At 40.2% G+C, this 15,564-nt stretch overlaps 1 protein-coding gene across 2 annotated transcripts in view; it reads right to left on the reverse strand.

Annotated features, from left to right (window-relative positions):
• LOC149808203 (tyrosine-protein kinase Yes-like) overlaps positions 1-15,564 on the reverse strand; it is a 103,906-nt gene that overhangs the window by 28,621 nt on the left and 59,721 nt on the right. For both annotated transcript variants that reach the window (XM_089974636.1, XM_089974627.1), the window contains 2 exons: positions 8,357-8,616; positions 2,165-2,318 (listed from right to left, as the gene is read on the reverse strand). In XM_089974636.1, the coding sequence (XP_089830762.1) occupies positions 2,165-2,318; positions 8,357-8,616 (414 nt within the window). The remainder of the gene's footprint in view (positions 1-2,164; positions 2,319-8,356; positions 8,617-15,564) is intronic.

The raw sequence follows: 15,564 nt of genomic DNA on the forward strand, positions 1-15,564 counted from the left end.
GATTTCTGGCATCTGGACAGTTTAATTTAGTTTGGGCTTCCCTAGCGAATATCCTCCTGAAAGAAATATATTTTGTGGCTGATGATCCATGAATTGTTTAATCTCAGTGATATTGCAGTACGATGATCTAAACGATTGGAAAAAGTCACCACGGGGCCAATAGTGCCATTTGCGACGGGCGCATGAAAAGACAGCCAAGAATCAAAGTTGACACCACTTTCAACAAGACAACTCTCTCGACGAAATCTGCTCTATGTTATAAACTGCCTCTGTAAGCTCAATACACCATGGCATATATATGACAGAGAATGGTCACAGATTTCATAATAAGATTAAGGGATGGGGTGAGATCTGACTTGCCTGATTCACTAGAAAATCCATATGAGAGAAAGAAAAAGAAGGCTGTTCCTCCCCTTCAACAAATATGAATTTACTGTGTTTATACAGCATATTTTGTCCATATACGCTGCAGCTACTCTTGACACGATTGACCTGAACAGGCTGACTATGCAGTTGATGGTCGTCGAGATTTCTAGGAGATAATATTGAGATCGAATAAGGAGGCATAGTAAATTGTATATTGTTTCGCTGAAGCCAAAGTTAAAGAATGTGCACGACGACAATATAAGGTGATGTGATAATATACATTTGGTAAATCAAGACCGATTGCAAATAAAGACTCACTAACCATGCCATTTCGATTTGGAACTTTGGGGCGGTTATGTACTTATTTAGCGCGCAGAGATCTCGGAACGACCTTCCTGATGGCTTTTGGCACTAGAAAAGGCCTAAATTAAAATTCCAAGAGTTCAACTTGCAAACAGCAACATTTATTCCTAACCACTTTTCTTAACTGCCTCTTAAACTGAGAAGCATTCTCCTGTCTGAAACAATGACGTATCTACTGCTGCTAATCAGCGATGTACTGTCTTCTCCTACTTTGCTTACAATGACTTGTCTATTGTGGCTGAGACTCATATGGCCTAAACACCAGAGGAGGCTTAAATGCCGAACAGCAATGCGGTACCGAATGATAGTGAGTACAGTGCCGGAGAATGAGGTGGCTTCATTGAATAAGAGGAGAGCGAAGCATCTCCTCACGGGGTCTACATTCGATAAAATGTCATCACACTATCAATAAATGCTGCGCGGCCCTGTTAATTACCTCGGTTATGTAAGCCATACAGAACCATGCATGCTCATTGTCCTACTTTCTGCAGGCTAAACATTGCTTGTGTCACCAGGTCAGACAGAGAGAATGTGGCCAACATATTCTGCACTAACATATAGATAGCATTGCAAAAACGTACCTTACAAAACCGACGGTCTGATATGTTCACTAAGTCAAAGTTTTTATGATCAAGTGTAGCACAGTTTTACTATTTGCATATGATTGCATGTGGTACCAATGGGACCCGAACAAAGATGAACATTTCCTTCCAGAAATAAAGCTTTAAAATGCCCCAGATCCTAGATTTTAACCAAAGATAATCAACGATCGTTTTAATCCTCACTGACTGAAGAGCTATCCAGAAGGAATGGTGTTCATCCTCATCTTTAATGTCTACTCTAGCCTAAAGCCTTATTACCCTGGTTTGCGGATAACGGCAGTGGACATTCTGTATATTTTGTCAATAGCCAAAAAGATAAGCTGATTCAATGAATCGATTTTGAACGGCTCGACAAGCGTCTGGACTAGAGCGGTTGTACTCAACTGGTAAAGATCAAGTAAAGATCCCACAGTAGTAAGGGGATTTAATGGGTAAGAGTTTCGTCCCATTGTCTAGTATGTCTCTACAAGAAAGAAATACTACTCCGTCTGGTAACCACCGGTCATGTATCAATCTGGTTCGCCAACATTTACCTTATTTTACGCATGTATACGAAATCTTTGGAAAATATATCGAAATGCGTGTTTTAGAACTTAAAAAATGAAATATATAGATTATATTATTAACATTCTGTATGTAGTCTGAAGTTTTTTTACACATTTCATGCAATTTCAATACATTTGTAAAACATTTTAACGATTAAACTAATTTTAAAACATTTAAGACGTTTTCAAGTCAGCTTCTTAAATAAAGATTTCATTGTTGTCTGAACCATGAAATACGTGATAGTGAGTATCCCTTCATTTCTATAAATACAGTAAGCATTTGCGTACCTTGTTTAGGATTATATTCATCATCCTGAATTACTTTAGCCAAACCAAAGTCGCCCACTTTGGCAATATTGTTCTCCCCAACCATAATATTTCTTGCAGCCAAGTCTCGGTGGATCCAATTGTGATGTTCCAGGTAGGCCATTCCACTGGAAATCTGTAACATTTACAATTACCTTCTTCAGCATAATAAAAGTTGTGCCTCCTTTATCCAGGGCAAACTGGTTCATTTCAAAATGTTGGACTTGTCATCTGTCTAGTGTGTAATAACCAGACACAAGTTTTAATACAATCAATCACTATTATTCATTTGACGCTAATCAACATGACCAGACTGTTTGCTTCTAAATATGTTTTGATTTTAAATTCATTGTTAAACAAGAGGCCCATGTGGCGCTAAGATCGTCCATTTGGCAGACTTCTTCCTTATTGCTAAAATACTTGAACAGTTGCCCAGAAAATCTTCGTGTGTGTGCGTGTGATTTGGATTTTTGACGTAGCTTTAACAAGGTTTCAGTTATATCGCTACGATGTATACAGTGTGGCAGTTTATAGTGACGTCTAGCACTGTGGCATCATGCCACAGACATGTAGCATGATGTCCCACCTAGTCACATTATCCCTACACCAGACCGACCAGTCCTAACACTGACCTATTTATGCTGAGCGCTTAGCGAGGCAGCTGTTAGTACCATTTTTGTAAGTCTTTGGTATGACTCAGCCGGGGTTTGAACCCGCGACCTCCCGCGTCCGAGGCTGACGCTCTAACAACTAGGCCACCGGAGAGGTCCCGGGAAATCTGAGACTGTAGAATATTTATCGATAATAGTTATGAAAAAAATGAATTGTTTCATGGTTTTTAAATTACTGTATATTCCCCCATATTTCATGTGACATGGTCCAATTCTGATAGCTTATATGCCAGGATACATTATGTCAAAACTGTTCAATTCCACTGAGCATTCGTATTACAAATTGATAAAGGTGTTGATATTATTAGTAACAACAACTATATTTGATGGTGATGCATCATATTTTGCATTGTATTAATTTAATATTGATTGTCCTATTTTAGTAATGCTAACAATATCTGACGGGGAAATTGCATAATTATTATAGGACTTGAAAAACCTTCATGGAAAGAAACTGTTAAGCTCTATGCTAGAATGCATTCTGACAAATTCTGCTGATTGTTTTATGAAAAGAAATTATGATGCTTTTGTTATTTATATAATGGTACCAAGACTTAAAGTCAGATGTTGTTGAAATCTCTCTATCGCATAATGTTTTCTATGAAAATCAGTCAACGTATTTTTTTACTGAGCACTTTTTTAGAAGAACTCATTTAATGGATATCCTATTTTGGTAGATAGTATTGAACAATTTGAGAAGTTTTCGTATGTTTTATGTTATAGATGGTTTCATTTACTCTAGAGCGAGTCGTTTATATGATTTTCTATTTTTAGCAATAGTGGCTATGTTTGATCATAGATTAGCATCAAGTATTATGAACGGAAAGCCCCTCATATCAGGGACCGCTCCGATGGCCTAGTGGCTAGATCGTACGTCGTGAGTTCGATCCCAGGCCGGGTCATACCAAAGTCTTATGAAAAAAATGATACTAACAGCTGCCTCGCTTGGCGCTCAGCATTAAAAGTTTAGCGTAAGGACTGGTCGGCCTGGTGTCAGGATAATGTTACTGGATGGGACATCATAATGTCTGCGGCATGATGCCCCATTGCTAGACATCACTATAAACTACAACACTGCAGACGTCGTAGCGATATGACTGAAAAATTGTTAAAGTTACGTTAAAAATCCAAATCACACAAATACACCCCCTCATATCAGATGATCATGCTAGGTTTGGTTCAATTGTAAGTTGGGAAGACTTTGACAATAGTATTTTTGCTAAATTGCATAACATGCAGAATACGATCGATGAACACAGGACAGGGCCACGCAATAAACTCTCGTAATGTCTAATGGACAAAAAAAGAAATTGGATGAAAAAACAGATTTGAACATGGAGTGCAGAAAGTGAAAGAGAAAGATAAGAAAAGTGTCAACCTCTGCTGCAACTTTGCACATTTCAACATTCGAGTTCAAGCTCCTGACGACCTATTGTTGCTTAGTGTGAGAATGATTTATTATAAAAGTAACCTCTGCTCCTTCAACTTAATCTGTTTACTTGGCTTTTGTCATTCAACAGCAACAGCGAGACGAAGAAGAAAGAAGAAAACGAGAGAACGAAAAAGAGAAGAGAAAGTTCCAAGGAGAGATGAAGGACACTAAAGTCAAACGGTAACGGTGCTGTTAGACAATTTGGCAGAGTTATGTCTGAGACAAATATATCAGAGTACTTTAACTCGAGCCAAGAGGAAACAATCCATTCCTGAGCCAAACATTTCAACGCTGTCATCACTATCTCTAAGCTGATCCCTGAGAGTATGTCGGTAACAGCAGCAATCATCGACCAAATCATCGACAATAGCAGGTGTAGAAGTTGGAATTAGCCGTGACAAAGGTATAAGGCAGTTAAAGCTCATTTCCTCCAGGTTTTTTGTTTGTTAAATAAATAAAAAGAACACCTAACGGTCCTTTTCAGGGTCAGCCACCTGTCTAGAAAATAGATACTACTCAAAATATGCCAAATCAAGTAAATACTTAAATTCCTATTTTCCATGATGTTTTGATTGTGATGTACGTGTGTGTGTGTAGCTCTATATTATTATAAACAGATTACGTTCTCTTTTTGGTATATTTCTCCTTTTGAAATTACAATGAAATTTCACAATACGTAACCAAAAGTCCATTTTCTACTTTTTTCACTATATTTTCCGTTTTTATGTCTTTACTGGCAGTGTTTTCTTCTTCTTCTTTGCTTTCTTGTCGTCTTCATTTCTTATCTTTCTAGACTGGTATGAGTTCTTCTTCATCCTTTTCAAATGGGTCTTCTTCATTTTTGGAACCACTGTCCGCTTCTTTTCTTAGGGCATTCGGAACACCAATGTTTTTCTCCTGACAATGATAACAGGCATCTTGACCTTTGTCGCTCTTTACTCATGTCTTGCTTTGAGGTTGTGGACATAATGTTACCCAATGTCAATTCTGCTGACCGATATAGCAAGTATCTTGACTTTTAGCTCAAAAGGAGGAGGCGTAGTCCGTCGCCTTCTCTGGAGTAAACCTTCATTTGACGACACGGAAAGCTTTCATCAGAAGCTCAATCTGTATTGGTTTTTCCATCTTCTTGACTGTTTGAGAGTTGAATGAATACTCCTAGGAAAGACATTCATCCTATATATAGGCACCCTCTATATTTACAACTTAGTCATTTGCCACTTTAGAATCAAGATGAAACGATCGAACGATTTCAATGAGAAAAGAGAAGAAAGTAAGAGGGCACAACCTGGCATATCGCCTCACACACGAGCTGAAGTGTTGGCTCACGTTCATGTCAGCTAATGTGAAGAAAACATGGGCGAACCTAAATCACCTTCCAATTCTGCGACCAGACCTAGAGAGTCTCCTTCAAGCCACAGTCAAACAGTAGCATCCGAAAGTATTCCCAAAGAGACAGGAATACACTCCTCCATAAAATTTATAACTACGGATTCAACTTACACGGTGAAGTTTAAAGATTACAAGTTGAACATAGTGCTGGAGAAATCAGAAGGCTTCATCTTCGATTTGTTGGATTCCATGTTAACCATACTGAAACAACAGTGCCAAGTCAAAGAAGGCAATCTCTTGAGACCCTCCATTTATCACGACAAATTGAAGTCGCCAGTTTGGATCGAGTTTAGCAGCCCTGCAGAATGGATACCTTCCAGAGTTATCGACAAGACTCAACACGTTCAGCACTCCGTCGAAACATCACATCACTGATGGAAAAGCTAAATTTTACAAGACCCACGTTTACCCTCTGAAAAGGGACTGGCAACGCAGAAATGTGTCATTCGCAGCACCAAATAAAGCATCGTTCAAATTAACAACACTCAGGACAAGAAGTGTTTAGCCCCATCCATCTTCGTAGGAAAGACTTATGCCAACCAGAAAAACACGACAGAATGGAAAAGAGCCTGGGCGAACATTCGACAATCGGACCTAGCCAGACAACAAAGAGATGGAGAACTCCTGTTACAGCAAGCCGGCCAATCCAAAGACACAACCTGCATTCATGAAATGAAAAAACTGCAAAACATCTTGGCTCCAGGCTACACGTTGAAAATGCACCCTCAAGAGGTGCGTGGACCTCTGTTTCTTCGAGGCATCGTCGTCCCTTAACGACAATACATTCACGTAAACATTTCGATACCACTGCTAGTATCACCGGGTTTCTCAGATACGGTTACTATTGTGAGAAATGCGACTATGGGAGTCGCATTTCTCACAATAGTAACCGTATCTGAGAAACCCGGTGATACTAGCAGTGGCATCGAAATGTTTACGTGAATGTATAACAATCGAGAGCAACACTTTCATTGCTGACACAAATGTCGTAAATGTTTATTCTCTAAACCCTGCCAGCACGAAAGACAAGAACGAAAGTATTGCTCAGCTTGTCAGCAAACTTTAGTCAGTCCTACGTGTTAAAAAACATTTCATGACGCAAGATTCACAGCAGAGAAGTGCTTACCAACTGCTGCGATTGTGTTCTACTTGTGTACAAGTCATACGTACCAACAGTTCCACGCGCATATTTGTCTTGGAAAGAAACGATGTCACATTTGTCGACAAATCGTGGACTTGGAACATGAATACTACATTCAAAAATCCAATCGAAACAAGAGGACGGAAAATGTCCTCATTGACAAACAAAATTCTTAAGAAGCCTTGTTGAGAGCAGACAAATGTCAGGCTTCAAACTGGAAAATATATTTTGACTCTCCGATAATTCCTATATATACAAAGCACGCTGCTGAGCAAGCCATTCCTTCTTCGTTCAAGCAAAGCATGGACATGGCAGAAAGAGAAAAAGAAAACCCTCCAGAGGAGATAATAAACACGTTGCGAGAAAGACTGAGAAAAGAAGGACAGTCAGCGGATCAGACATCGTTGATCATTAAGCAGAGAAAAACTGACGCACCGAGATTCTCTCGAATGTTCTAAGTCAGAACCTGATGTGTTTGCCATATCAACCACCTTGATAGCACAACAATAATCTCATTGGATAGAACTTCATTCCGTCTCCTGTTTCACGACCTCAGCCAACATCGAATTTGAAATCAAAGGAAAGCCCGAAGATTATATCGATATAAATAGCTGTTACTTGTACCTGAAAGTCAAAGCTGAAAAAGTCGGTAACAATCCCGATCTAATAGACGATGAAACAGTTTCTCGTGTCAACAATTTCATGCATACTTTGTTCAGCGCAGTGGATTTGTACTTGAATAAGAAACAGATTAGTAGCAGCATGGATACTTACCCTTACAAAGCGTACCTACAAAATATCTTGACGTACGGAATAGAATAAAGAGGCCAAGAACACCCAAGACGATGCTTTCTTTGTATAGAAAACTGACATAGGTTGCAAATTCCAAGAAAAACTTTGTTTGCCGGGCATAACAAAATACAGGATTTATCGAGCGTAAAAAGAAAATCAAACGTAGTTTAGAAAATGATGGATCGTTTGCATTTGGACGTGTAGCTGCAAGGGCATATTCTCTTTTTTCCATTATCCCTCGATCGTCCCAATTAACTATTTATGCACCAGTCCATATCTTATGTTTGTGGAACAAGATGGTGCCAGTTATGTTTTCAGAGAAATGTTGAAAAAAATACTGAACATTAAACTATAGAGACAAGTATTTTTAATGTTATTTTAGTTTTTTTATTTTCTACCTTTAAGGTCGTAGAACAATCAGTAGAATGACAATAATGATTGTTTCTTCTATACATCAATTAAAATGATGTTTGGACTTAATGTACAAAATATACTTAATACAACATGCTTCATATTCTCAATTAACAATTAATAGAATGAATGACAGACTTGGTCACATTATGATACACTCCCTAAAAAGGCAGACATATTAAACAGGAAGCCCTGTATTAAAGAACTGCCATCGTAATACTTTATGCAGCTCTTACTGGAAAATACTCTGACCAATCAAACTGATTTATGGCAGAGTAACATCTATTATTCCAGACAAGAAGTTAAATGACAGATGGACCTGATCTAATCTTTACCTGGGCAGCAATATCCACCATAATCGTCAGAGTAATGTTTCTCCCCTCGCCCTCTCTCAGGTAACTAAGAAGACTTCCTTTAGACATGAGTTCTGTGACGATGTAAATCGGTTCTACCTCGGAGCAGACGGCATATAAACGGACCAGCTTGTCATGCCTACATTGTTTCATAAACCTGGCTTCCTCAAGGAATGCTTTTGGGGACATTGTTCCTGGCCTAAGTGTTTTAATAGCTACATCTGTTGTCTTGTTCCACTTGCCTGACAAAATAAATGTCACGAAACATAAAGAGCTAATTTGTTTCATAGAAAATGTAAACTCTAAAACAATCTATAGCTATCAAATGCTAGATAAAATGCCCTGTTTTTGTTCAGTATCTTCATTGCCTATGATTTGCTTTTATTTGTGCTTATGCAATTCATCATGCTAGTAATATATGTTTGAACAACATCAACTGTCAGCACAATGCAGCTGAACCTAAAGAACAAAGGTTTCCATTATTTCACAGTAAATAGTGCCTTGCCTTGCCTTGTATCATATATAAACTATAACGTTACTAACGTTTAGTAAATATGAAACAACCTTAAATTTAGTTCAAACAAAATATTTTTCTAAATCATGTAATGCACATTAACCTAATGTTGCCATTTACCTAAATGCAACACTTTTTCTAATTATTATTTAAATCTGGCAACTAAAGTAGTTCAATGTACAAAATTCATCAAATCAATCCACAAAGTTTTTCTTCCAATAATCACATTCTGCAATGTACATAAATGTTATAAAAATACTTGTCCATTTGGGTCATGCTTATAAGGTCTCACATTTTCTTTTCATTACTGACTCTGGAAGTTTTGATTTTCCTTTGAAAATGGTGCCTTACAATTGTTTTACATTTATCCCTTGTTCTATTTAGAATGTGAGCTTTTTTAAGTAACTGGAGTATATGAGCAAGTCATGACTTCAAGACCACGTGGTAATATTGCGATGTAACATTTTTTCCGATATATTAGTAGTAAATGGGGGCACCCTAGCGTCAAGGGGAATTAGCATTACAAGACCCCTTGGGCAACTCTAGCGTCAAGGGAAATTAACATGGAGAAAAATCGTGGGTCACTCTAGCGACAAGGGGAATTTAACATGGAACTATAGTGTGGGTCTGTCTAGCGACAAGGGGAAATTAACATGGGAATAGAGTTTGGGTTTGTCTAGGGACAAGGGGAATTGAATATGGGATTTTTTTTTTTAAATTTAAATTTAAATTTAAATTTAAAAAAAGGGGTAGGCAATGGAAAGGCTATCTCTTTTCGAGAAATATGGCTGGCCCTGAAAAGGGCCTTTGGGCTTTCTTCTTCTTCTGCTTCTAATTTCTTCTTTTTCTCCACCAAGTTCTTATTTTATCTCCAACACTCTTTCTCTTCTTCTCTTTCTTTTTCTCCTGCTCTTCTTTCTTCTTCTCTTCCTCCTCTTCTTTCTTCCTCTTCTCATTTTCTTCTTCTTTTTCAATCTTTTCGTTCCATTTGCTTATTCTTATTCTTTCCTCTTCATCCTCCTTCTCCTCCTTTATCTCTTTCATTACACCACTAATCTTGTCCTTTACCTTTTTTAAGTTATTAATTTCCATCTTTACACGATGGGGACTATAGGAATAATGGTCTTCAACCAGTCTTATTAACATCTGCTCCATCATTCCTAAGTTGTCTAAAACGTCTTGTAATGTTTGTATTTTGTCCATTTGGTTAGAAGCCATCTTCTTTTTTTATTCTTTGCAGAATGGTTTGAACGACGAATACTATGGGTTCTTATACTTAAAGCGCGTACGTGAAGGAAAACATCCCCCTAAAACGTAAAATTGATCTTACCTAGATCATGACCAAACAACGCGCGAACGTGAAGGAAAACATCCCCCTACTTTTTCATTTCATATAATAAAACCCAAACTATACTTTCTCATTTCATATAATAAAAACCCAAACTATACTCTCCACATACGCTAAGAAACAATAAACAAAATCCATAATCTACTATCAACACAATCTTACGTGAGCGCTTACAAAACCCAAACTATACTCTTCACATACGCTAAGAACAATAAACAAATCCATAATCTACTATTCACACAATCGTACGTGAGCGGGTACAAACACAAACACAAACACACAAACACAAACACACAAACACATACGCTAAGAACAATAAACTAATCCATAATCTACTATCCACACAATCGTACGTGAGCGCTTACAGAACCCTAACTATACTCTTCATCTACGCTAAGAAACAATAAAGAAACCCATAATCTACTATTCCCACAAACATACCTGAGCTCTTACAAACACCAACACACAAACACATACCCTCACACTATCTTAAAAAAGAGTTAGTGTTTATTTTCACACTACTCTACCTACACACATTGGCAAATCGATTGTTATTTCTTTTCTAGAGTATTGGGTAGCCCTGAAAAGGGCTGTTTTTTTGTTTGCTATGGCATTCTTTTTTAGTTTCTAAGAATGCGATGTCCTCTGAGGATAGACTTTCTGGCGATAGGTCTGCTTCTTCGGAAAGAGAAGAAGAACTCTTTGGTGTCGATACGACAATCGACAAAGCCTCTGTCAGCTTCAGGCTGCTGCTGCTGCTCTTGTTGTTGTTGTTGCTGCTGTCTCTGAAGTCTGTACTTCTCTGTCCATTCTTCTTTTTCCCTGTTCATTTCTTCTCTGAAGAGCTCTTCTATCAGGTCTTCAGTGATTTTTAACATTCTCACATTCTCTATTTCTTCTGGATTCGGTATCAGACTGTGTCTGACCCTATGCAAATTCACGTAGGCTTCGTTGAGTTTAGCTAGTTTGGAGCACATCTTCTTAGGAGGATGAGTCGACAATGGATGGTTAGACTGGAAACAACCCGGTTCTGAAAGTCAAAGCGCGGACGTGAAGGAAAACATCCCCCACACGGTTTTTGAGTCGCAACGTTTAGTGAGTGTCATGAGAGGGATAGTAAGAAATGAAAGAGCATCAATCCAACATTCTTATAGCTAAACAAAAGACAAAGGCATTTTTTTTCAAAACACAACATTTTTTATTCAAAAATCACTTAACACTAAACAACAACTCTAACATTTTTTAACAACAATGCAACACTAAAAGTTTCTCCACTAGGTAAAGAGGGATAACAGTCTTCCATGGTTTCTAGTAATCTAGGATGACTTCTCTCAAACTGTTGATTTCTATGGTATTATCGAATTCTGCATACAGGATGACGTTCACCGTTTCATCAGGGTCTCGGTCTTTAAACTGAATTTCCACACGAATCTGGCCGGATTTTATAGGGTGGAAATGTCCCTCGTCGCTGCCTTGGTCTGGAGTGAAATCGAAAGCCCACAAAGCGTAGCCTCCTGCATAATCCTCGTACGTAATACCGTGACTGGTATTGGTTCCTAACTGTCCTGTGGCTTCGTACAGGGACAAGTACGATCTCAAGTAATTCTTCTTGGTAAAGTCAGGTTCGAAAGGTCGGGTACACAAGGTCTTGCCATCGCGACTGACTTCGATTTTGGGCACGCCAAAGTGTTGAAAGTAGAAAGGATTTTTTTCGGCAGCTCCGTTGAAGGCTGTATTCTCACGATACCAACGATCAAACGTTTGGGTAACTGTCCTTGGAACAGATGATCTTCGATCATGGATCGCTGTCCCTTGGGAATGGTGAAGGTTTTCACTTCCACGCGTCGTATGGGATACTTGGCAGTCGTTCTGCTCAACGTCTGACTGATGTCGTTTCCCACTTTAGGTAACACTTCCACACGGCGTACGTAGAGTCTGGCTTCTAGGATTTTTGGTTTTGTAACCGTCACTATCAGCCATCAAATGGAAAGCGGCACTGCTACGATTCAGTCTCAGGCGGACATCCACCCCGTTCAGCAAATACTTTTCTTGCAACCACATGTCCAAATGCAAACGATCCATCAGTTCTAAACTTGTGTCGGCTCCCGTGATTCTCTTTCTTCGTTCTAGAAATCCATCATTGTTGTCTTTCTTTTCATCAGTTTCCAATATTTCAAACTTGGTAGGTTCGTCAGCTTCCCATACCACACAGGCATTGAGATGAGTGTTCTTGGCATCTATTCCGTACGTCAAGAGATTTTCCAGGTAGGCACGATAAGGGTAAGTATCCATGCTGCTACTGACCAGTTTGTTATTCAAGTACAAGTCCACTCCACTGAACAAGGAATGCATGAAATTGTTGACGGGAGTTACTGCTTCATCGTCTATAGCACCTCCAGTCTTATCTAGAATTTTGACTTTCAGGTACAAGTAACTGCTATTCAGATCGATGTAATCTTCGGGCTGTCCTTTGATTTCAAACTCGATGGGAGCGGAATCGGTCAGTGAGGAGACGGGGTGAAATTCCACCCACTGGGATTCTTGCATCGTCATCATCGTGGGGGGCATGGCAAACAGATCCAGTTCCGTCTTGGAACAAGCGCAAGATTCTCGGTGCATCATTTTTTTGTCTCTTTTCTGAATAATCGAAAACGTCTAAGTCTCGAACGGTTCTTCTTTTCTTGGCCTTTCTAGCTTGAAGTCTGGTGAAAGGGTGTTTTCTTCGTCGTCTCTTTCTGCCTTGTCCTTGCTGAATGCCTGACTCGGTAGCGTGCAGGGCATTTATAGGTGTTTCTCGGTGACCCAAAATGTCTTTGCCCGTTTGCAGCAAGACATTTTTGCCTGCCCTCATGAAGGCTTCTTTAGGGTTTTGTTTGTCGATGATGACATTTTGGAGAAATTCTTTGCCTTGCGTCAGTGCCGCATCTTTCAAGGCGTGCAAACCGCGTGTCACCATCGGTTTCAACACCGGGGCAACCGAACGAAAGGCCGATTTTAACATATCTCCTAAACCGTGTCCTCGCTGTCGAGCAACCCCTCGGTACACTGGATACATGACTTACGAATCGTGAGAAAACCGTTTTCGATTATGGAGTTTCACCGTGACTTTTCCTTTGGTGAATGGAATATTTTGTCCCAAATCTCCTTTTAGAGTAACGTTGACCGTGTCCAAATACGACTTACTGACAGGCAAATAGTGAGGATGTACAAATTCGCGGTGGACGTGGTAAGTGTTTCCACCTTCCTCGTCAGTGTTCGTGGCAGAATCCACTTTGAAAGGAATGACACGCAGTAACGGTACGGAGGTGTGTCCCACCACGTTATACTCCACCACATCGGAGTACACAAACATCAAATTCAGTCCTTGGTTCAGTTCTACCGGGGCACGAAATAACTTGCTAAAAGACTCGTTGTCGTAAACGATGGGTAATTCGCTTTTCTTCATCATGCTCATTCTCAGGTTCATGTCTCCGCCCAACATGTCATACAATTCAGGACAAAATAAAATGGACAGGATTTTACTCCGTTCAAATTTCATCAAGAAGCGACGAGCTGCTTTGTGGTACTCCATGGTGACATTTTTGTTGACATGCTCCAAAGCTTTCAGAAACACGGCATTAAACCTGGAGGCTATGGTGCTGACCAAATGTTGACCACTAAAATAATAGCCTGGGGGAATGAACAAGTGATAGGTGGTGTACTTTTGTGTACGGGTTTTCTTGTCATATTTGACATTGCTATCCATCCACTGTTGCATTTGCTCGTCATGAACTTCCACATCAAAAAAATTTTGATTGGGAAGGACATTGAGGACTTGGGTCGGGTGAATCATTTCTACTAAAGCCACTTCCCAATGGGCTTCGTGATCTAACGGGATGGCCTGAGGTAATTTGGCCGTGTAACAGCACAACGTGTTCTTGGGAAACACCTCCATGGAACTGTCACTGGGTAAAGTTAAGTAAAATTGGTTTTGGTGACTCATAATTCCAGAGTTCTGTGGCTGTCTGAGGGGTTACTGGACGTCAGAGGCGTGTCTCCGCCCAAAATGGGGTTCTGATTGTGGTGATTGGAGTGGTGACTGGCACTGGCACTGGACACAAGGTTCCCGTTGGAAGAGAATTTCAGGGAGGTATTGGGAAGCAGGTAACCGATGCAACTGCGCAATAAAATGGTCCACAATTGTTTGTCTCCTTGTTGCAAACTCAAATTGGCGATGGCTGCCCCGATGACACAATACACCACGAAGATTTGGCAGAAAAAGACGATTTGCGTTTTAGGCACACGTTCTCCACACCACACCCACAAGGGTTGTTTTTGTAAATCTTGCACAGAAGAACTAGGTGAAGGAGGAGTGGTCGACGTAGCTGCGTCTGCTGTGTGAAAGGGCATGATGGTCACTTCTTTTTATAGTCGATGACTTGCGAAGCGTCGATCCAAGAATCAAAACTGGGTGGATATCCTTTCCAACGTACTTTGACTTCTTTGACACGTCGTTTGCCCACTTTACGGGTTCTGCGTTCGAGAATGCTTTCGATGTCGTACACGTCGTCTTCTTTTTTGGTGACACGTTGTAACTCGGGCAAATAAAACGTTCCTTTGAGCACTTCTCCGTTCATGTCTTCCAATTTATAGACGGCAGGATGACGGCCATGCACTCGTCCAGTGACGCGAAACAATTCGGTCGTCCAGTTAGGTAAGTAACCTTTGTCGAAAGTGCGTTTGGTTTTGCCAATGCGCACCCAATCTCCTACGGCCAACTCTCCACTTTTCTTGGGGACAGCCCTCGTCGGGGACGTACCAAACAGGCGCTCAAACACCAACACTTCGTTGTCGGGAGTCACGTCTTGCGGGGCACGTCCGATGCTTCGATGGTAAGATTGGTTGTACGCTTGCACCAGGTGCGGTAAGATGTCGATGTACTTCAGAGTGTGGTGATGCGTAAAATATTTCCACATGCGTTCTTTCAAAGTGCGTTGAAAACGTTCCACGATGCTGGCTTTGGTTTCGGGATTCTCGGTGGTAAAAAAATGAATGTCACGTTTCTTTAATTCTTTTTGGAAAGCTTGGTTCAGAAATTCGGTGCCTTTGTCCGTTTGCCATCGAAGAGGGTGACGACCTCTTTGTTTCAACACCCGTTGCAGGGCTCGCACTAACTCGCTGCTCGATTTGGAAGTCAAGGGCACGACCCAGGCAAATTTGGAAAAGACGTCGATGACACAAAACAAATATTTGTAGCCACGATTGTAGCTGGCCAAATGAGAGACATCGGCTAAATCGGCTTGCCATTGATGATCGATGTCTTCCACTCGGGTGCGACTTCTGGCAAAC

The sequence above is a fragment of the Sinohyriopsis cumingii genome, chromosome 1, assembly GCF_028554795.1.
Source record: "Sinohyriopsis cumingii isolate HCF-2022 chromosome 1, ASM2855479v2, whole genome shotgun sequence".
Taxonomy (NCBI): Eukaryota; Metazoa; Mollusca; class Bivalvia; order Unionida; family Unionidae; genus Sinohyriopsis; species Sinohyriopsis cumingii.